Consider the following 24,658-nt stretch of genomic DNA (forward strand, 5'->3'; position numbering starts at 1 on the left):
TAAAGATCAGAGGAGCAGTGTCAACATGTAACAGCAGATATCGTGCATGCCAAACTAAAGGAAGACTGAATCATCCTTACACTCAAACCGGGGTATCATATCAAATATCACAACAATTAAAGAACCTGCACTGCATGTGTGCAGTTGCCTGAGGGGAGCTTAATACCCAAGATAAGTCTCAGGTCTGAATATTGATGCATGCAGGATTAGTATTTAATCTAGGCAGTGCAGACTTATTGCAGCCTTAGCTTGTAAAACAATAATCCCTACCAGTATCAAGACAATCACAACAATGCCTAAAGGTAGTACCAGATACAATAAAGACACATAGTGCATGGAGGCTTAGAAAAGGAGAGAAGCTGCAGACTGAGCAGTTATTGGGTACTAAGGTGCAGAAGATTTTTCACCACAAGATTACTGTGACACTAAGTTTATTATAGTGTGCTTTTAAGAGTCAGCAAGGGAGGCTAGCAGGTACCCAAACACTGCGCTGAAGGTGTAGCAGTGCAGCATGTCAAATCTTCGATTATCCCAGTGAATTATAGAGAGGCCAGGTTTCTGCCCCCCGTCTCAGGGACCAAGACAAACAGAGCCACTACAAGCCAGTTCAGCTGGAACAGAACCATGTGCTGTGAGTGCAAATGAAATGGCCCACACAATGTGTTTTGAATGTTCTTCACTTCCCCTGAATGGCCATTACACCCACCTCACCTAGGGTTAATTCAGAAATAGTGGGGCCAATTGGCTATTTGGTGGCAATGATGTGACATAGTGGCCATTCATTCTCCCTAGGAACAGGCTATAATCTGCATTTCTTGAATTTCCACCAGCAACAAGCCATAAAACAGAAATTGTACTTGGCAAAAAAATGCCGATTGCAAGCATGAAACGCCATATGAGGTCAAATATTACTGCTGTGTTTAAGAAATGCTATATTGGCCTCAATACAAAACAATGCTTCTAATACATTTGAAAAAGTGATGACTGTCTGATATTGGACACTCAGGGGCCCAAGATCAAGACTCTGGTGATCCTCTAGCTTTTCCATTCATGCCATCAGCAGGTCAAAGTTTTGAGGGGAACTGGCTTGACATCTACTGTATTGACTGCCACTAAGGATTGTACTGACATTCACAGTCACAAGACAATATATTGAAATGACTTTGATGATGGATTTTCCTCTAGTGCCACTGAGAGGTTGATATTTCTAGTTTTGAGTAAAATAGCTTGACTACTACTGGACGGCCTGTCTCTACAGATATTTAAGACTCTTTTAGTACACATTCAGTGTCAGATGAAAATATCAATTTGTCCAGTACAGTACCAGTGAATCTACTGTAGTGAATAGTACCTGCAAAGCATCAGCATGTTAGCGTTGCAAACCTTGCTGATGATACCGCTAGAATTGTGGTAGACTCTTTGTCTGGTTTTATGATACATTTTTAGAACATTAACTTGAACTACATTTCTATATCATCTTTTCAAACATATGAGAAAAAAACGACCAATAGATGAACAGCAGAATCACCATATTAAAAAAAAACTATGAAAAAAATTGGAATTGAATACTGTGGTTTTAAAATATCACTGGGAAATCACTTTTCTAGTGTGTCTGCTACATTTAGTCAAGTATCAAGTCACTGACTTGCTATTAATTATATCATGAAACAGGTCTAATAAATAATGTTAAGTGTAAATACCATAGCTAGCTATTAGCTATTACCACTAACAGAAGTAAAACTGCTTGATGCTAAATTGAATATTGACACAGAACACACATTAAAATTCACACTTCTGTCCACACTAATCAATTCTCAAGACAATAACATTCCTGCAACATTACCGTATGTATGGCATAAGACCTTAACATGCACACGTTTCCCCTGCAGTGTTCTGTCCTTGTATCTCTCCACTGACGCTGGAGCCAATACCAACTTTAGAGGATGTTCCTGCAGGCAGTACTGTTGGTGGATAGCAGCCTCACACTATGACCGCTGGTGAGATTTATATACTGTATGTCTGCTGGCCAGGGTTGATAATACAGAGCAATGCAGGTGAGGATCCATCACTGTCAACAGCTCTCAATGGCTCTTCTAGATAGCAGCCTTTGGTCTTTTTTTTTCTTACTGGGATGGTAACAGCTACATAGGGCACTATCTCTTTTCCATGAGTGGTTTTGATTAAGCATCATCTAGTATTAAAGGGTACCTTTCTGCAGCTTCTCCTTTATGTTGTCCACCAGCCCTTCCAAAATCTGCAAGGCACAACGTCTTGTTGTTGGCTTCGGCCTCCTTGTATTTAATACTAATGCTAACATTACATCCTTGCATATCTGCAGCAGCTGCTGTCAAATGTTACCCAAAATATATGAATAATGTATCCAATTAGCACAAAGAAAGTTAAGTTCTTCTAGCTGCAGTGGGAGAAGCACTAATTTTCCCAAACAATAGCATAGAGAAGTGAGTAGCACTTCCTGGCATTTATGTACAGTAGCAGGACCATTGTTTATGAATGCATACACAAGTGCATCATGGTTTAATTGGATGTGACCAGGCACGGCTACAGAGAGCAGACACTTCATTAAGACATGACACTCAGGCCCTATGGTAAGCTACCTTACTGTGTGCAGAAAGCACAAAGCAGAAACAGCCACTGCAGAAAATATTTGACATGTAACAGCAAATTATAGAACGTCTTAGTCAGGAAAGTGGAAGATATGATCAAAATAAAGGTAACATCAAGGCTAGGTCTCACTTTGACTGTATTTACTATCTCTGTATTTGAGTGGGTTTTAAGTCCTGGAATTGAATCAATCCAATTATCCCTTAAGCAAAAGGAAAAATCTAATCACTATTAAAATAATCATTCTGACTCATCAGTTTTTCTTTCCCATGGTGCATTTCGTTCTTGATTAGGCCAGTGTGCTCTAAGAAGATAATATCCTTGTTAATAAAGCATGAGTGGACACCCAGTGGTTTGAGAAGAATGACATTAATGTAATGTTACCCATAAGCCAAGGCCCACAGTATTCAATAACAATATAACCCAAGGCGAGCATTTAGAGAACTTTTTGATGGGGCACCTGAGAAGGCAGAGTCCCCTCAGACACCTCAAAATCATTACACTAATGATGATTAACACAGGCTTTACCCTCTAGGAGTTAAGTGGGCCAGTACAAGAAGACATACCCTAAATCTACAGAGTGAGTGTCACTGAAAGATTTAATGTGCTGGCATTTCGCCTTTGTGAGCACAGCAAGCCAGCAGTGCTGGTTGTGTGCTTCTGTTTTCATTGAAGGTATGTATCAAGAGTAATCAGCTATCAGAGACTGGGAGTTATGTGAGCTCATAAGCAAACTGATTAGATTATTATATCAAGCTCTGTTTCATTCAGTGCTCTCTCATCATTGCAATTCTGTTGACATCAATTTACTGTCAGTCTATCAAAGATGTAGTGAAGGAAATAACACATTTTCCAAGTTTGTTCCCAGTGTTAAGTTTATTCATAAAAGTAAATGTATGTTTATATATGTATTTTTATATCAAAATCCACATCTTTCCTCAGTCTGTGAAACTGGCTACATCCATTTATCAGTTTTTTTGTACAACTAGCTAACCTGATGAATGTAAGTCCAGTATTCACTCTCCTTTTAGCTCTGCTTCGGCCTCTACCATCTCCTCAGGGAAATATCTTGCTTTTGAGCTGCTAAGTGCTCAAATATGGTCAGCCAGTCGCTAACTGTTGTTTGAACCTGGGCAGGTAGCATGAAGTGGGTTGTTGGAGCTTTTTTGCTGAAAACAGAGGGCAATTAGAATGAACACTGTAAGCTGTAAAACCACAATGAGATGGAGGATGCTCACCACTGTGAGTGAAACCCTCTACACTGCATAATCTCATGTGATGTATCGTTAATCTAAAATATACTGTACATATACATTACAGCCACTTTTAACATTGATATTCATAAAACTAGGCAATTATAACAAATGACCTAAAGATTTATGTGTGTTGAGTCAACACCAAACTGCCTCGACCTTTACCTCTCATTGTGAGATAGGCCTACTGAAGGTCTCCAATTGCACTCTCTGTCAGCCTTATCTACTTTTTCTGAAGCACCAGTTTCACTGAGCTTCAATGGCGAAGCCCTGATGCTGCTGCTGCTGCTGCTGCTGCTAGTATAAGCCACTCCGATGGGGAAAGCCACACTAAAAATGCATGTGTCCCCGTAACGTAAGGCTTTCAGGATATAAAAGCATTCGCTGGATTGCATTCACCATCAGAGGGAAATGGAACAGCTGGACAATCATTAAAACGCTGACTATCCCAGGGAAAGGACAGTGAATGCACCATCTCTTTTTACAGAGGCCAGACACGATGTCTTTCTATGTGTAGTGTCCTGAGACAGTAACGTCCTACCGCAGGAGTTCTCCATGGGAAGGTCGTCAAGTCAAATCAAACTGAACGCACTGACATCTCCCATTGCACACATTTTTGCATGCCTCATTCATCTCTCCACCTACATCACAGAGCAATTCTTTAATCCTTTTTTTTTTGTATGCATGAATGCATTAGATAACAGCGAACACATCACTGTTAGCCTTGACTAGTCTCCTTTTTCCAAGTCTTTACATGCCACCTTAAGCACAAGCTTGCAACATAACCTGAAATAAATCACAAACCAAAGACTCATTACAGTCTCGCCACTAACTTGCCTGAAGCCCCTGTGACCCACCACATACTTTTAAAACAACAGGCACAATATATTCCCCAAAAACCTTTGGGATTGAAATGAACATTACACTCCTTCCATCAAAATGAATAGCTGTATGAATGATTGCTACACAGTAAACGATTATTGACTAAACTATTCAAGCAGAATCTGTTATCATAAAGCTATGATGTCAGATATCCAAACATCAGATCACATCTAAAGTAGGACATAAATAAATTAATAAATATAATATCCCTGTAATGCACCGCATTTCTTAAGTGTCATGGTTATTTATATCACTTTATTTCTCTCCAGATGAAAAAGCCTGAAAAAGACAGGCATCCATCTTATCAAGCCTGTTCCTTTCTGCCAATCTCTTGGTTCCTTGGTGGCAATTTATAACACCGCATGGAGCTGTGATATAATTATAGTCTATTGTCTGATATTTCGCATGCATTACATGCTGCTGCAACGGTTCAGGAGCCGTGCTGAGTCTGAGAGAAAACCATTCCCTTGGATCAATATTTATGATTGTATTATTTGTCAGCATCTGCAGACCCTTACACAAACCGTTATGATGGTCTCAGGTCAGAAAGCTAGAGATTTAGTGGGCGGCCAGTGATGTGGGGTCTTCACTGCTGCCAAGTTGAAATGGTGTGAACTATCTGTGGGAGTCTGTCATTTCATAATATGAGCTGCGCCCTGAACAGCCTGCTACACTGCAAGAAAAACTTGACATTCTGTTTCGTTTTGAATATGGTTGATTTTTTTCTCTAGTTTTCTCGAGTAAAAGCTTAAGTCTAGCTTCATACTGTAGATGAATTGGCATTCAAGGTTCAAGGCTTTTTTATGCTTTCCTTCTCAGTAAATGCAGCAATAGGAGTTAATGTGATCATAAATATTCAGAGAGGTTTAAAGAACATGGTTTGACTTTCTTCTGGACGATAAAAGTGTTCAACCCAACATTACACTTTGAGGTTACTGAAATTTTTTTGAAAATCCTTGAAATGAGCTGAGACGTGTGTGTATTAATTATTGTCTCAGTGAAACTGTAAAGACAGACAAAGTTATATAATCTGTCAAAAGGAATTAAAATCAAATAATTCTGATTGTGTGTATATTTTTCAATATGAAGTTAAACCCACCCCCTCCTGGAGATGCTATAATCTTCCTTTGCCCAATCCGATTAATCCAAAACGAGTTAAATCCAAAATGATTTTAAATTATATTTGTAAAAGCTGATTAAGCCCTGATTAAAGGGTCAATTTAGTCTACTACTGTGCTTCATTTAAACTATGATGTATACTTTTCCTGCACTCACAGAATATTTGTGATTCTGACACACATTTGAACCTTGTATGTATCCTCCCTGCACATAGAACTCATTACTGTTCTGCTCTCATGCAGTAATTACATCTTACTTGTTTACTATCAGGGTTTACATGAGTTTCATATGTGAAATATAAAAATAAAGCTAATTGATAATCTGTTTTCAATGCTATCGCAGAGAAGCAATTAAAGCACGTTTTGTTAGTTATCAGTGAGGTCGTTTGCTCAGGCTGAAACTTTCTGTTGGTCACAGAGCTTCCAACAGCACACAAAGGCATTTCCTACTTTCTGACTATTCTCTTTGTTGTGATTAAAACAGAAATCATTGAAATTATTTTTCTTAGTGACCTCAGATAAGTCTATGCCATCTTGTGCAGGTATTCCTGGATTGTAATGAAGTTCTGTGGGCATGTTTGTTGCAAGCTAAAGACTGCCAGGGATGCAGGAAATAAAGCCACTGTTTCTGACATTCAAACAATGTGATGAAGGACACTCTTAAATTAACGTTTACATTTTTAAAAACTCTACAAGTTAGCATTTACACAAGTATTAAGACTTTGATTCTCATATGAACGATGTGTGAAAAAAATAATTATTCAAACTAAGGCATTTCTTAACAGCATTTTTAATAGTGCCAATTCTGGATTTGGCTGATGCTGGTTTGTACCAGATTTCAGAGGAAGGACTGTGCAGGAATGGGCCGACCACCATTTGATTTGATAGGATTTGTGTTGCATTGTTTAGTCACACATTGTGACATCTGAGAAGTAATATGCTCCTGCAGATGCTGCAGCGCCCATGCAGGACAGATAAAGATGATGGAGGACCTCGAGGATGGTTATCACTTGGATACACACACACACATGCCGCACAGTGCCACATCTGATTGCGTGCAGAGAAACACTCGACAGTGTTGCCTGTGGTTCTGCTCCAAATGGGGGAACAATGCACTTATTTCCCTTCAGTTTTTAGGTCAGAGAACTCAAAGGGAAGAAATACGTGACACAAGAAAACAAGACATTCCACTGTATTAAAGCATAATGATGTAATGTATTATATTAATCCAGGATGTGCTTAACTTAATGCTGTGCGATGTGGATCAAACTGAGACAATACTGCCAAAAGTAACTGAACTCAGAAGTGAATCATTTAAAGATGATCTTACCTGCTGAGGCTCTCGTGGTGTCGTCTGCTTGACTCGCCTGCTGGACGCCGTGGTGGTGGTGATCTCCATGATGGACGTGGACGTCTCCGAGCGATTGGCTGTGGTGCTCGACTGCGGTGTGATAGAGGAGGGTGAATCCCCCACGAGCCGCACACTGCCCTGGATCCTAATGTTGGGATCCCCCTCCGCGGCCATGTTGAACACCTTCAAGCCATTATAGTAGAGGCCCGAAAGCTGGCCCTGAAAGGATCGACTCCGGTCTCGTTCCCAGCCCCCAATCTGTATAGTGGTTTGGCTGTTGAAGATTGTAAGCTGCCGCCCTGTGGGAAAACAACGTTACATATATACAAGAATGTTGAACTGTGGACTCAGCCACTTTTACTGAACAGGAAAACAAAAAAAAAAGACAGAAAGACAGATTATTTGCCCAGTGGCTAATGAGACCAATAAATTACGGGTTGTAGAGGCAAACCCTGGTAATTTATTGCTGTTATAATGACGAGATGCCTATGAAAAAGAAAGAAAAAACACATAAAATAAAAACACAGGATTCAGAAAATCAATGCAGCTTTGCTAAAAGGGCAGTCTAATCTAGAATGACAAGAAAAGAGATTCATCAGAAGTAGTAATGTTAGGGGTAGATTTAACTACACTCGAAAAGATAACATAATCTTGAATTAATATAAATGGACAATTTGTTTGCAGGAAATTGCCTGGACAATAAGAGAAATGTATACATTTGTCTAATAAAGCTGAAAGCATATATTTCATTATGCCTCGCTTATGTTATCTTACATTTCCCCTTAAAACTTTAGGATTTACAAACTTAGAAAACAGCAAGCCTGCGAAAAAAAACAAAAAAACAAAAACCCATCTCAAATGTCTACAGGCTGGGAGAATTGGGCTTTCCTTGTGTACAATCTCAGCGGAAGCAGGACACACTTCAGGAAATTTGAAACTATTCATCCTTTTAGCAAAAGCAACCAAGGAAAATCAAACTTAGAACGGGTATGGTTGGGCACATGGGACACCAAAAAAAGGTTCTGTGACAGCACTGTCATAAAGCAGAAAAGAAATAAAATAAACCAAAGGAAAGACAAAAGAAAACAGAAATGATAGGGCTCATTTCACATTTTACGTGAAAAATATGAATTAGTTATTGAACTACAAAAAACAAAGCATGCACTCAGTTTGTTTTATATTACAATTCCTTGATCTAATGCCCTATACATATTTACAATGTCTGTTAAAGGGACTCAAAATTCTGATGCCAATTCATATTGCACTCTATTTATCATTGCTAGCAGTTTAATCAGAATAGATCAAATGACACTAAGTACTGTATATGTACTGTATATGTTTCAAAAGTGTTTCAAATAACACTCAGCAACTAATGAATGACTAAACTAGAACTTTAACAATTAACTAAATTTATCATTTAGATGTTTACAGCAAAATGCTTCTGTAAGTTATAGACATTTTAACAATGCTGATATTACTTCAGTAAGTGGATTTAAATTCATATTTACAGTCCCTTTAACCTTAAGTTGACAATAAACACGTATTAAAACAGCTGACATCTAGAAAATAAATACATTATTATGAAAAGTATGAAACACTACAAACTAAATTTAACTGTTCAAATCATTTAGTTTTTAAAGTTTTACTGAACATTTATTTTTTATGTTTATTTTTTACAAAATATGTCTACAACTTGGTTATGTTCAAATTATTTTATTTGAAATTTTAATCAGTGATTTTACCTTTGTCGAGTAGCCATTCGTCAACTACTCGACCAAGACGGTATGGGATTCGCTGTCTAGCAATCGCCAGGCGTTCGTTATCATTGTTGCCTTTAAAGTTTAAAGAGACATTTCATTGGTTACAATCTGTAAGGTCAAAGGTTAAATGTTCATACTTAATGCTGGAGCTATACAACTGCACAAGGTTTTTAAATTTAAAAAGTTTTGTATATTTAAAAAAAAACAATATTTACTGAAACATTATTTGAACAAACTTCACTCATTTTATTTTATTTTAGCCAACAAATTAGGCCTATATTAATTGAAAATAAGTGAACTAGCACGCAGATGTTTCATCTAGGTTAATAGAGCTATGTTATAAACCAACCCACATCACAAATTTATACATTTCCATTACAAAATCTTTACCCAAATCTTTCCATCCCATTTGTCTTTTCCCTCTATATCTTTTAAACTGGCTTTTAAACTAGTTATATACATTTTCAAAAAGAACACCATTTACATTTATTGTTGAATCAACCTTTTATGGTTTAAAGGTTAAAACAATTTAACTTTAACATATTACAAATGCCCACCCCATTTATAAATAGCCTAATTGACAAGAAATAATAAGCTAATTGCAAAACACTTAACACAGTTTACATTCAGAGCATCTAGTCAGAGAAAAGTCAGGAGACAGTGTCAAAGTAGATACACACAGTGTTAAAACTTCAAGAAAACAGCTTTGACAAAAGCTACGAGTCATAAAGAAGGAGAAGTCATAAGTCTGACTGATACTGCACATTGATGGCATCGGAGTCAATGGAAAAGCAGTTTTCCAACGGTATTCAGAGATTAAGCCAAATAAGTGTCAGGACGGAGAAAGAGCAGCTACAGAAAAACTCCACTCCAAGATTGGAGGGGCACTTTGGCATTAATGAGGGCAAACTCTGCATCACCCTTTTGTCGAGGCCAATAACCTCTCCAGAACAGAAGACTCTCAGCAGAGGCACTGTCTCTGAGTGCCTTTCCCCTGGTATTGTCTGCAGAGATTGAATTCAGTCAGCTCCATTCTTCCGGCAGATTGACAATGTTTGTCCCATCAACTATATTAATTCAGTTCTGGCAGATAAAAGATCCGGTCGCTAAGAATGTTTCGGAGGAGAAAAGCTTTGGAGGGGGAAGGATCGCAGACACATGACAGAAAGGAGGTAACCTTGTAACAGATGCACAGTTGGTCTGATGAAAGGTCTTAGAGGTAAGAAGACGCATAAAAAGACATTTTTTAATCGCATCAGCTTGAATTACTGTAGGGGATCAGCGACACAGAAAAGGGTTTAAAGCTTGTCTATACAGCTCATGGAATTTGGCTGCAGCTGATTGTGCCAGGTTGGAGCACAAAGGCCTGTGAAGGAGATTTAGTGGAACACGTCCCCCTCAACAATGACGTCGAGAAATATGCTCTGCATTACGCCAAAGACACGCAGGGACATCGAGTATATTATTTGATATGGATCTCCAAATGTTTTTAGTGAGCCATATTTCTGAAACAGTGTCCACCCCCCCCCCACCCCCCCATTAAACGGAGCACCGTCTTGAGTGCAATCTAAACTCAGCCTTCATCTTCAACATTAAAGTTTTCAAATTACCTGTAAAACTCACTCATGCAATCAAGTGTACTCAATCATGCTGACCGATGTTCAGCATCGGTGGGTGGCATTCTTTATTTTTTAAATTGGCAACAAATCCCATGACAAGAGCAAATATGAGTCAGCTCTGACTACCCATGCTGAGTCCCAAGTATCCGTACATTTAAAAAACGGGTTTCAAACATATGCCTTATATAAAATGAAATGCTTAATGATTTCCTCAAGAAGCTGGGCACTGTAGTTCATAGTGAACGTGACTCAAATGGGGGCAAATTGGGCATTTATTAGGGACTATTTTCAGCTGTGGATTAATACACATTAGCTGCTCTAGGGAGTATTAAAGGCAGCAACACAGTCACCCAGTGCAGTGGTGTGACTCACTGATGTGTTTTTAATGGTTTTTGGACAACAATGGATTTCGGTGGCACAGAGGTGTAAGTTAGAACAGGCTGTAGTCACACTAACAATACTTGTAGGATCAATTCATTGTTATTTTTGGTAATTTCATGGGATTTGTTAACAATAAGACCAATTTAGCATATTACCAGACTTATTCCTTCGAAGAAAGTCTGTGGCTGCACAGTGTTGTCATAACTAACAATTACCAAACAATATTTAATTCATGCTGCAGCTCGAAAATCACTAAGCTTCCTCCAGGTAGGTGGATGTGAGCGCACCAGCCTCCAGTTTGCTTTTGGCTTATGTAACGTCTACCATACTGCCTGGTGTTCAACACACACCATATTTCCCTTAAGCAAGCCTCCTGGAGCTCTGCAGCACCTAAATCTTCTAAGCAGTGTGCAAGATGGAAGTACTACACACAAACAAATGAATAAACAAGGACACACACACACACACACACACACACACACACACACACACACACACACACACACACACACACACACACACACACACACACACACACAGCTGTACTTCTTTACATTTCTTAATCTGTTAAATTAATGAATAATCCATGAATTGCTCATCAAGGGCTTTGTTAATTCCTGTCACCTCCGTTTGTCAGTCATGGGGTGTTAGTTATGTCACCTCTGTGTTTCCCGCTACTGTGCCACCTCATCTGAGGAGAGGTCAGCAACGAACTGGGCTCTGGAGGACAGTTAGTGTGCAGCTGTTGGGAGGACGGTGAGGACACATGAGTTTAGACAGAGGAAGAGCGCCACTCATTGCAATGACAGTTTCTGTAATGAATTCATTATTAATTAATGTAAATTTCATTTCATACATGCTTGCTTAGTTTCTTGACGTCCAAAATGTATAAACATCTTTCCAGCGTCTTGTGGTTTTCATTTGAAATGACAGCTTTTGTATTTATCCACATTTTCAAACAAAAATGACACTTTGTTGAAGAGAGAGTGCAAGGAAACTAATAGAAAGACACTGACGAGTGTCAGGCCGGACAGGTGCACACACACATACAGTCCACACACACATACAGTCCACACACACGCTTATCCTCACACACAGCGTACCACTGGGCCAAAATCCTCTACTTTTGTGCAAAAACATGCTCCATTTTCAAAGACAGTAACACTTTATCTGTTTGGCTTTTCAGCCCGTGGCACGCTCAGTCTATCCTTATGCTGAGGTTAATTAAGTGTGGATATAATCAAGGTCTGATCGTGTATTGATCCCCACTGTGGGACACCGGAGTGTTAAACAATGCTATCCCCTGGGTTTTGATGCAGCACCAGAGCCCATTCATCCTGCCTGCAAGCGGAGCCTGTGACTGCTGCTGAGTGGTGATTTGGTTTGGTATGGGACAGCCTGGCTTATCTCGTCCGCCAGACAGCAGCGATTCAGCTGAGCCGTCCCAACTGACCCGCTTTGCCCTCACTCACTTGTTTTCTTTTTTGTTAATAAAGTGGTCAGATAAGGTGGGAGCTTTATCTCATTACAAGCCCTAGGACACTCGCCACATTAAATGAACAAATATGCAAATGCTTCTTCTGTTCATGGAGCTGGGAGAATAGGAAAAAAGGAGGAACCTACACAAATCTCACTATTATTTTCATTATTCTGCTCCTGCTTTTTTTTTTTTTTTTTTTTTGCTCTGGCAGTGGTGGCCATTGCACCATTTTTTATGTATGCTCAGTGATGGCTGTTTGCACAATGGGCTGAATAGGCTCATGGATAGAACAGAGGAAAAACCAGAGCAGATAGGATGGAGCTTTGATGGATAAAGCCAACCCTCCTCCCCTTGTATCCCACAAATCAGACTCCACACTGCAAGGTGGGAAAACAGGACAGAGGGTGAGATCGACAGGGGGGTGCAGGGGTGACCAGATAGAGGGTAAAAAGGACAGAAAAAGAGGGAACTGAGAGCTGAGGGGAGTAGAGTGAGAGATAGATAGCTCTGTAAGTGCACCACGCTCTGATAACAGTAAAAGAATAAGGCCAGGGACTTCTCCATTATCTTTGTGTGCAGCGAGTGTTCATTGGGTGCTCCGATAGGATACTGCACTGTACCCTGCGGGCCTGGCAGCACCATTGTGATGGTATTACTTCCATGGCCAAGACTCAGGAGAAGGGGCTGATTTTTTTTGTTGCTGCCCAGCCTTTTGTGTGCGGCGCAGAATGGAAGCGGGGCGAGGAATAAAGGAAAACTACAACACATAGAGGGCTGGTTATGTGTCTGCATGTGCGTTTTGCATTTTAGATTCTAATAATTGTGCTAAAGACTTTTAATGGCCCATAAGTATGCAGTACGAGACTTTTTAATGAGATTACGAGGGCAGCAATATAGGCCCTGGTGAAGCAATTATTTCCTTGCTTTGAGAATGATCGCTCCCTCCCATATAATCTCCTCCTCTCTGTCTTTCTCACTCTCCAGCCATCATTTTTATCTTTGCTGTCTACTCTTATTATAATCACTGTTGATCTGTGAGTGGCCTAAGAGTGGCTGAGGGCTGCTATTATGAGTGCGTTAGAGGCATACATGGATACTAATCAAACTACAGGCGAGCTGAGAGAATAATTACTTTGTGTGCTGGGGGTGAGGGGAGGAACTGCGCAGTAATTGTGATTGGATCTAATTAGTCTGCAACGAGCCTAATAAGGTAGCTGGACTTGGCATTGTCACAGACGCATGATTGGTGGGGATGAGATTGGTCACTTTTCCCTGCAGCATTTATAACTCAGCACTTATCATAACTGAAAGAACTTTTCCAGATTTTACAGTACATTGACCAAGAATTCAATTAATAGAGAGATTTTGTTCCCTTACACTATGCTAATAACCACTTTTAGATATACTGGGTTACATTTTCCATTGCTGGACATTAAATAGTCCAATAAATGATTAACTTTAAAAAGCTTCTGTATGTCAGTGACCTTGAATTATAGTGTTTTACCAGGTGGTTAATTTCATAGTGAGCTGAAGCTAACCCCATCATATTTAACTCTGCAGTGAAATAAGTGTTAATAGATAAATAAACAAAAGAAGTTGCTTTCACCAACTTCATCCAGTTTACGAGCAGCACATCTGTATGGATCATAGGCGTCTTGTGGACTGAGGGGGTTTGCTGTTTGAAGATTGAGATAGTAGCATTCAGGCATTTAACCCTGCTGTGCATTCTGCCATGTCCACAACATGTCAAAAGCCATTAGCTTCCCTTCTCCACCTGAGGCAAGCGGCAAGGATTGAGTCTCAGTCAGAAAACCCTCTTTCATTTGGATGAATGCACTGGTCATAGCTAAAAAGGTCACCAAACATTATGCAAAAGGAGAGAGACAGGTTGAATTTGTCCTGTTTGTCCTGATGCCCGGTCATTTTATGCATGCTTACAATTGAACACATGTTTTTTGATTCAGGGCTGCAGTTTTAACCCGTGTGGAGTAAATGTTAAACTTGTTCCCGCAGTGATTTTGTTGTTTTCATATGAGCCTTAACGCACAGGAATATTACAAAACAGTCATATGATAGTCACACTCCTTCAGTCCTCGATAGCTTTTGTCAAAGCTTTTCAGCAGTTAAAAAGTCAACAATTTCAACAACACAAGCAGTGACATTTAAATTCTTCTTGAGAGCCATCAGACTACCAACATCTTGACATTCTACAGAAACACACCAGTGTTGAGGAGTTGTTTCCATCTATTGGAGTCATCAGTTGCAATATAGAATATATATTGCATATATAGTGCAAGTATTTCACTCATATAATGTAGAACTGATCAAATATAAATACTCATTACACAGGGCAGTAATTAATGAATTCATCTTCTGCTGTCATGTGAGCTGTGTTTATGAAAGTGCTACACAAATGACAATAATTATTATTAATAGCAACACTAATGACAAAGAAAATGAACACAGCTTCATTTTTTTTACACGAGTAACTGGGGTGTATGCTGTGAACTGACTCATACAATATGAAGGTGCATTTTCATGGTTAAACCAGATACTGAAACGCAGCCGATCATCTGGTATTTCACTTGGAATGAGCATCAGATTAATTCAGGAATTCATTTAGTTTGACTGTGTTATTACAGGTCCGTCCTGCCCGTCACATTAATTCAATCAATCTACTGTATTGGCAGAGGAATAAATACTGAATCGGCCACAATGAAAGTGGTAATTTGTCTGTAAATAGTCTATTGATTTGACTTACTGTGAACATGCACTGTAGGTGGATTATTTATGTATATGGGGAATTACATGCAGACATGGAGACTGGGTGGGTGGTTGCCCTTTTATACAGTTTATATTTTAGACTATGGGATAAGATGTTTAACAGCCGTGATTAATGTGAAGCGATACACATCGGAGAAAACACTCCACAACACTGGTATTTTTCTTAACAGGTGCTGGAAATAGAAACATAAAAAAGCAATTAAAGCACATGCCAGGTCAACATAAAACCATCCTAACAGATAAAGCTTTAATAGTTGGCTTGATAATCTCTTGGTCATTTTATCACCTTTAAGCGGCGGCAGATATAATTAAAGGCAGAGTGGGTGACTCACCTGTGGGGTAGCGCTCAATGACTGGCAGGTCATCCACCTGCAGAGTGGCATTACCCCCACTCCTCGTAAACTTCACTATATGGTACTTTCCGTCATTTACAAACTTTGATGTCTCCTCAATATTAATGTCATCTGTTCCGACATTAAATACAACAGCAATGTTTCCTTTTTCCTGAAAAGAGAAGAAGAACACAGAGAAGGAGAGGATTTAGTGACAGTAAATGTTGCTGCTTTGGAGGAAACTAGTGTTACTAAGGGACTGTGGGAAAATTATGATGGGGGTTCAGAAAGATGCTTTCGGGATTACTCAAATGATTAAACTCCTCTACTGTGTCATATTTCACTATCCTTATAGCAGGAACCACCTTCACTTTATTCTGCATTTAAACAGAGAGCAGAACAACAGTGAAGTAAAATGTGTCAACAAAATGATAATGTATCACATCAAGTGACAGCAACTGCTTTTAGCTCAAAAAGAAGAGTGGATGGTCTATTTCATAAAAAGGAAACATCATTTTCTTCCGTGGTGTGATTTTGAGGCGATGTGGAAATTATCATTCCAAAAACCTTTTGGTTTAGTCTTGAATTCTGTTGCAACTTTTCTCTCTGCCAAAGGGAGGGCTGAATATAACGTAAAGAAAGAAAACCCGCAATATAAAGTTCAGCCCCCCTCACACCAGTAATTTTCATACAGCCCCTAAATACATCCACAACCATTCATAGTATCTTGATGTATTATTTTCATGTTAATCTCTTCCAGAAATTAACTACTATTTTAGAGACACACTGTTGAATATTAAATATTTATTTCAATTTGCAATAATTTTGGGAAATCATTCAAGGGAGAGGATAAAGGCCAACTTATTACAATATAACTGCATCAATGACTTAATGGAATAACCATAATTCAATTATTCAAACTTTCTTCAAACACTCAGTTTGAATAAAGTTAAACTCTCAGGATGGCACTTTTTATAGTGGCTGGCAGTTTATTGAAAGGAGAAATATGGGCATTTCCTTTTTGCCTGGAACCTGTTTTAAACATATAACCCCCTTTCCATCACAAACGCAGGAAGCAGAGGAGGACCAGGGCTGCGACCATCTGAACATATTAAATAGGTAACTTTATTTTGATGTGATTTTAATCAGAAAAGCTTGTGCATTGTTCAAAATAAATAAATAAATAAATAAAAAATACTCCACAGAATCATGATAAAACAAGAAAACAGGGGGAACTTGTACATTGCATGATGTCATTAGAAGAGCTTTTTAATCTTATGCTAGTGTTGCTGTGGTCCTGCGGTGTTCACATCTGTCACGCCCTAGAGTAACAGATATACAGTACAGCAGCACGTGCTCTCCTTGAGGAATGTTTCTGATGACTTCGTTGCTGTGTGCATGCAATGTGAAGTGCATATGTAGTGCAAGATGCGCTGTGTTGACCATGAAACAGATTACTGATAAATGGCCATAACTTTGCTGTTTTCACATGAATTAAATACAGTTAAGAGCATCTCATTGAGCTCCAGTGCTCTGTGCTTCTGTTCTGGCCTTCTGTGCAATGCTACCATCTGGTTCCTTAAAGTGCAATAAATACACACATGTATTTGCCTTAGCCATTCATACTGCTAGACAAACACACTTAGACCTGTGTGCCTTCCATTCAAAATACTGTAGACACGCCCTTTTCATTGCTCTAAAATCCCTAAAATAGCTTCAAAGCTTGCTGAGAGGATATCATTGAATCTGAGCACTTTGTGTGAGACTGAATCATTAAATTGCAGTGAAAACTGCTGTCATTACAGGGATGTCATAAAAACATAAGCATGGAAACATAAAGGCAGTGTCTCAAAGGAAGCATGCACCCAGCTTAGCCTCAGTCCCCTCAGATCCACATGTGATGTGTATCTAATAAGCTCTTTTTGCAGTGCATGATCGAAGTCCCTGAATCCTACTGCTTAATCCAGCTAAGATGCATGTGTATGTTGGTGCAGCCTCTCTCTCTGCACATGAGCTGCAGTGAAAGGAGCATCTGGTTCGAGGCTCAACCTACTGTAGCGGCGCAGCACTCTGCATGTCATTATCCAGTCAGCACAGCCAATACTACACTACATCTCTCTCTGACTCTCCCATATGCACAAACAGGCTCTTTTTTTTTTTTTTTTACACATGTTGACTTTGGTCACTTTTGGGGAAATGACATAGACTTACATGAATTTCCTGGAGACATAATCTAATCCTAACCACTACCTGCATACTGCTCACACTTACCCTAATCTACCTCTAACCATAACCACAAATAGACCGGTTAACTGGTCCTTTGGCTGAAATTTGTCCCTGAATGTAGTCTATGTCACACTCACACACCCTCACAAATATACACACACACAAAGAGAGCGCAGTTCCCTTAAAGTGCAGGATGAGTCGAGCATGTCTGAAGAGCCAGAAGCTAAAGTTCAATTAAAACCATTTGTAATGTGTCACAGCACGTTACCAAAACTAGGACAGCTGCATGCTTTGTAATGTAATTTCAACAAATTATATAATCTGATGCATTAAAGCATACAGTGCAAACACAGTTTACTGACTCCTCGCAGGCAAAAACACCAATCAACAAAAACTGAAATGCAGATGGCTAAAGTACAGCGACTGCAGCCTGTCACTTTTAGAACTGAATGGGCCAGAGGAGGATCTGTAGACGCTGGTGTTGTAGTAAAAGCTTGTGTTGGTTGTAATCTGTCATTCTAAGAGATGTGCGCCTCTTGAAATCCTTCAGCAAGAGCCACAGAGACAGCAGCTCCCCAGCAGGACTAAATGCAGCGAGAAACAGCAGATACCTCGAGCAATCGTCAGACCTCACACCAAGGCCGATTTTCACACAAGTTTCTTTATTTCAAGTGCCCGACTAAACTAAAGAAAGGGGAGATGGTGGATTGTTCAAATTACAAATGCAGCTTGTGTACGTATCCTACACAATTAATTCATAGTTCTTAATCAAACACGTTTCACTTTTGTAGGATTCATTTCATCTTGAGGGATGTAAAGTCTACTGCTCTCATTCATCTCATGTTGAGATGAATGAAAGTAGTTGTGTTTTGTTCAATATGTAAAGACTCGTCTCCTGGGAACAAGCTCAACAGCGGCTAAGGCCCACTATACATGTGCCATTTTCTCTCTCATGTTAGAGGATTTGTCGTGGACCATCAGAGCTTTCTACTCGGTGAAGGTAATTAAAATCAGTCATAGTTGAAGACGGACACAAGATATCGTGTAGTCACTAAGCTATTATCTGATCTATCTGCCATAAGCAACTTAAGCTAGGTAATCTGAATGTGAATTGTGAAGCATGAGCCCTCAGATACCTTTTAAAATCTTACCTCTTAACGTTAATATTTCAGGAAGTGTGTGGAACAGCTGCGCCGTTAGAGTTGGAACAGCCTATATTTTTCTCTCCGGAGGGACATGGGTTACCTTTGTGTCTCCAGTGTGGCAAGTTTTTACAAGTAGAGGTAAACACCTCAGCTGCTCACAATCAATTTCAGATGTGTGAGGACAAATGAGTTTTCCAATGTTAACATTTTTTATTTTATTTTTTTTAGAGAGATATCTGGTCTTTCTCCAGCCAAGGGCATTGATTGACTTCTGTTTCGCTTCAAGTGCGGCTTCATGGTAGTCACACTCAATCTGAGATGTGTGAGGAAAAATAAGTAAATCATTTTATTTACACTGAATGGTGCTTCAGAAGCTCTGCGGCAGCATCAAAAGCATCAAGAAATGGAAAATTTCTGTAAAAATAACACAGGAGGAGGAGGTAGGGCAGGCCATCTCCTGATCACAAGGTTGGTGGTCTGATCCCTAACCTCCTTCTGTCCACATGTTAAAGTCTTCTTGGGCAAGATACTGAACACCGGGTAGCTCCTGAACTGGGGATCTACACGACGGTCTATTCCTAATTGCTGGTCCCAAGCCCGGATAAATGGGAAGGATTGCGTCAGGAAGCACATCTTGTGCAAAAAGCCTACGCCAAATCAAATATGCAGATCATAAAGAGTCAGATTTCCACGCCAGGCTGGGCAAGGCCCGGTTTGCCATGTCTGCCAGCGAAATAGAAACAGATGATCCGCTCTGCAAGCGGAACAGCGGATAGCAGATACTGTAGATAACGAAATACATGGAGTTAAAATAGGATGTTGCAGAGTTAAATGATTTTTCACCAACGAGAAAATTATAAATGAATGCATTCAGACAAAATAAAGAGATCTGCACTGTTCAATACCTATCAAATTTCTTTCAGGTCACTAACTTTAATCGTAGCATAACTAGTGTTTACATTTTTTATTTTTTTTTATTTTTCATGTCTCCCTGAGCTGCTGCTCTGCTTGTGCATTACCATCAAAACCCCTGCAGTCCAGCACCCTGACAAGCTGCTGAAGATGCTCATAAAGAGGGGAAACACTAGAGAGCGTTATGGCGCCCATGGCTCAAGTAAGACTGCCCTCTCTTTTGCTGCTGTACGCTTTGCTAACATATGACTGAGAAATACGGATTCTCATCAAAACTATGCAGATTTAGGATGAGAGGCACGGGACAAAGTGAAGTGAAAAACAGCAACTGTTGAAGCCTGGATTTAGTCCTCTAACTCGTCCAACCTGCATATACCATAGGAGTGTGTTTCATGCAATGTTTAGGTGAGACTGTACTCTACTAAAACGCAGATTATTGCAGAAATTACCAAAATGATCACAAAAGTCAGGGTTTTCCCTTTCATTATATGCCTCTCTCTCTCTCTCTCTCTCTCTCTCTCTCACACACACACACACACACACACACACACACACACACACACACACACACACACACATAGAGTCATGTTGAAGAGATCCTCTGAAGAGATCCTCTGAGAAAGAGGTAGCGTGCTAGCAAGAGCTCATCACTTCAATAAACTCTCAGAACTACAGCCACACCGGCAGACGCAGGACACGAGTTTGTAGAAAACGTTGTGGCTGTAAGCTCAGAGTCAGATATTCTGCTGACAAAATGAAAAAGATACGTTTGTTTCTGGTCAAGCATCGTAAATAAGGAGGCACGTTACCCGAATGACAGAGTAGCCTCTGTCAGACCCACTTAGCCTGTGTGTACAAACTGCATATGGAGGCTGTCCTGCAGAGGATCCATTTGATAAAGAAACTACAATATCATGTTAGACCAAATTCACTGAGTATTGTCTCATTGAATTGTCTAAATGTAAGTCATCTTCCACATGATAAGACACTGATGACAAAAATGTGCTTAAATCATAAAATAGAATTTTGGAAAATTAAAATGGATCTCATCAGGCCTTAGATGTTATCACAGACTGGGATACCAGCGGGTAAACCAGCAGACTGTCTTGAAGGCCAAGGCGGTGTGTCAAGATCTAGATAATTGAATTTGCTGCTGCCATTTTGTTTGAGCCCTAAACTACCCTCCTGAACTCCGGTACACCTTTAAAGCACTCCAGTAGGTTGTTATGGAGCTTGAAAGATACAGGCTCTCCAGGATCAGTATCAAAGACTATCAGTGTGCTGTTACCGATGTGCAATGGTGAGGCAGACACGCAGCCTCCCCTGTCTTTGTCATACTGCTCTCTGCGCTGCACTCGATGTACTGTGCCTTCTACAAGCTCTGGACATGCACATCTCTCATGGACTTTTGTATGTTACCTCCCAGCTTTTAAACTTTTCATTGTTGTTGTTACTCTCAGATGTGCATTCCTCTTAGCTTCTAACTTTGCTCTCCAGATATAGTCTAGACTGCTTTTAGCACATTTTCTAACATGTGTCTCCTGCACCCAGAGAGTCTTTGATAAAACTGCAGTGTTTTACTGAGCTGTGTTTGCACTACACAACTGTGTCAATAACTCTGGATTTTGATTGGAAAATATTAGTATTTGTCACCAGGCAGTTGTACGGTGTATTTCATTGGGTTCTAGTATATAAGGCATATACCTTTCCCTTCAATCGATGGAACTCTGGGTGAAGTTGTACAGTTTTCTTTGACCAAATACAAGTTAGTATGAGATAAGAAAATGTGTTTTTTCTTATTGACCATATTTGCTTTCAAAACCATATAGCAGTAAATGTTGTATTTAACAAGACCAGGTATAAAGATGTAATGTTGATTAGAACGTGAACACGCTCATTATACAATATATAAAGAGCTCATGTAACTGTAACAGATAGCAACTGAATATACTGAACGCAGTAAACTCACGTTTCACAGATAAGAATTTAGTGTATTCATCATGAGTAAGCATGATTTTAATCTGTGAAACCAATGTACAGCAGACTTTTTTCAGTGTATACAGTAAAGCTGAACATGAGACGAGCATGTGCGATTCCAAAGGGGAACTTTCTCTCTTTCAAGGACTACCACACACTGAACACATTAATTCAGAACTTTTTTTAGTACCATTGCTCTTGGAAAAAAAAGACAGAAAAAAAAAAACGGTTTAGTGGAGGGACCAACCCAATTAAAATCCTGCTTTTAATAGCCTCCTTCAATTGACTTTTAATGTTCCCCATGGTCTCGTTAATAAATTTACTGCATTTAGTCACAAACTGCCAACTCAAATTTCCATAGCATAAAGAAAAGCCTACTTCACAGTCTTGGCAAAGATGAAGAGTTAGATGAAAGGGGGGAAATAGACAAAGGACAAAAACCAAACATCAGATTTAGGGAGTCAGATACCAGATGAAAGATAAGAGCTAAATCTTCCTGATGAGAAAATACAAAGTAAAATTTCTGACATGCTCAGAGCCCATGTCTCCCCCATATTAATGTGATTAACTTTGACTGTTATTGCCGCAGCCCTCTGAGACAGGGCTGGCATTGGCTTGAAACGCCAATATTTCGAAATAATAATCCAATACATTTACAGCATTTCCTGAAATTCGATCTACTTAGACAAGTAGCTTCTCAGTTAGTCCAGCACTGAGAGGAGCCTAATCCTGGAGCTCTAATAGGGTGCAGGCTTATGTCAGGGAGTGATTGATAGCTGCTTACATAAACCAAGTCCATTACACCCTGTACAATTTTAGGGCTGCTCACTTGGTAAGTGCTGCTCCCCGCAGGGCTGCCCTCCTGGGAACATACTGTACGGTGCACGCATACCGCACCCGAAGAACTCAGCCCTGCCTGACACTCTGCACGCTGCCTTGATTAATTGCTCATCAAGCTGCAATAGAGTTTAATTAACTGATGAAGTTGATCCACCATTCTCCTCTAATCTGCTTCCTTTTTTTTTGATGCTTCTCATCCTTGCAGCTGGAGGGTGGAGTAGCTGCAGAAATACTCAGGGTGTCAGTTTCTCGTTAAAACTCTCCATCTGCACTCATTATACAACCATAGAGATGCTTGTTTTACTCGCTATAAAGCTGCAAAACAGCCTCTGCAGACCAAGTGTTTTTCTTTCTGTAATTATCAGTAGCACTGAGTAGCATCATATTATTTTCCTCCAATCATGCCAACAAAAGCACATCTGAACAAATACGTGTTTAATGCATCAAGTCATGCAGGAAAATCCCCTTAATGACAACTCAGGATGTAAAATTTAGATAAAACTCTTGGTCCCATAAATAATAAATCCATTAATGAATAAATCATACTTTTGTCTTGTGTTTTTGTTAGAAGGATATGGTATGTTGATCATAATCTGCTTGAGGGTCAAACAAACCGAGCGCAAAACAGAAGCACAAGAGTTGAAATGATCCACGCACTTGTGGCGCTTTGCTGCAGCGAGCTGATTTCCCCGAGCCCACGCCAAGGCAACGTAAAAATGAAAGGAAGTGAGAAGTGGTGTTTGAGATGGTGTTGGGCCTCCTCTCCAACCTCTGCAGAAAAATGAACACCACGGTGTAGGCTGTCCTAATCTTTTGCTTGTTTATGAGTCATTCATGTTGACAACCATTGTGCACACGTCACATTTCATATCTCACCAGTCCGACGCCACGGGACTGCAACACATCTCCCTCCAGTGCACATGTCTGTTAGGGGTCTGTTGGCAGGTGGGAGAGCACCTCCATCATCTCTTCAGTGTGTGTTATGTGTGTGTGTGTCTCAATGCGTGTGTGTTGTGGGGATATCACGCTCTCACTGTAGAAGCTAAATGTCTTAATGTAGCGAGGGCAAGCAGACTGTACTGTTCACCTTATCTTTTAATTACCTCTGACAGTCTTCTGCTCCCCCCGCCTTTTTTTTTTTTTTTTTTTTTTAAACAAAGCTTCATTAATGAAATTACAGGCATAATGGAAAACTAGGGAGAAAGATTTTTTTTTTTTTTTTACAGCATGTGGTCCACATACTGTACATCTTGCCATAATTCATCTATACACCTGCAATTACAGGTATGCAAACACGTGTATATGCAATCACACGGACGTAATTTTTTATAGCGTAGTAAATTCATAACAAACCTAGAGGCAGTGTGAAAGCACCACCATGCTGCTGCAGAAAATGAAATTTCAGCCTCATAGAAGCAGCATATGATACATTAACTCCCTAATATCCCAAACAATTTAATGATGTTATGGACTGTGACAAATCTACGGTATATTGTCTCTATGGGTTTGAAGCCAGCCGGGCCTGTGCATTCAGTTTTATTTCACATTCTATAGTAGTAAAAGATAAAAGCTCAAAACTTCATCTATCACATAAAATACTACGAAATACAACAATCACATATATACCTTATTGTACTTACACATACAAAACACAAAACAAAACTTATCACCTAAAGAATGTTTAATAATGCATGAATATATTCTTCTCTACCTACTTCAATTTGCACATACTGTATGTGCACATACACTTATGCATAAGGCAAACTATCACTGTCTGACACATAGGAGCTGTGATGTTGACACACTGTCAAATCTCTGTACACACATCGGCATCCTTGTATGGCATGACTATAAACAACAGCAATTCTCAGCATATTACTCCTTTTCTACACACAGGTGAGCAAAGAGCCCTTAAACAGACACAAGTTGAGGCAGGTTTGCAAGTGACTGGTGCATACAGTACAGTCTTTAATGTT

At 39.7% G+C, this 24,658-nt stretch overlaps 1 protein-coding gene across 9 annotated transcripts in view; it reads right to left on the minus strand.

The window, feature by feature from the left end:
* Positions 1–24,658, minus strand: part of LOC139340849 (neurexin-1a-like) — a 255,820-nt gene that overhangs the window by 29,329 nt on the left and 201,833 nt on the right. For 7 of the 9 annotated variants that reach the window (XM_070976864.1, XM_070976863.1, XM_070976859.1 and 4 more), the window contains 3 exons: positions 15,583–15,754; positions 8,969–9,058; positions 7,206–7,525 (listed from right to left, as the gene is read on the minus strand). In XM_070976864.1, coding sequence (XP_070832965.1) covers positions 7,206–7,525; positions 8,969–9,058; positions 15,583–15,754 — 582 coding nt within the window. The remainder of the gene's footprint in view (positions 1–7,205; positions 7,526–8,968; positions 9,059–15,582; positions 15,755–24,658) is intronic. The other 2 variants (XM_070976867.1, XM_070976868.1) reach the window with 1 other exon arrangement.

The sequence above is a fragment of the Chaetodon trifascialis genome, chromosome 13 (genome assembly GCF_039877785.1).
Source record: "Chaetodon trifascialis isolate fChaTrf1 chromosome 13, fChaTrf1.hap1, whole genome shotgun sequence".
In the NCBI taxonomy this organism is placed as follows: domain Eukaryota; kingdom Metazoa; phylum Chordata; class Actinopteri; order Chaetodontiformes; family Chaetodontidae; genus Chaetodon; species Chaetodon trifascialis.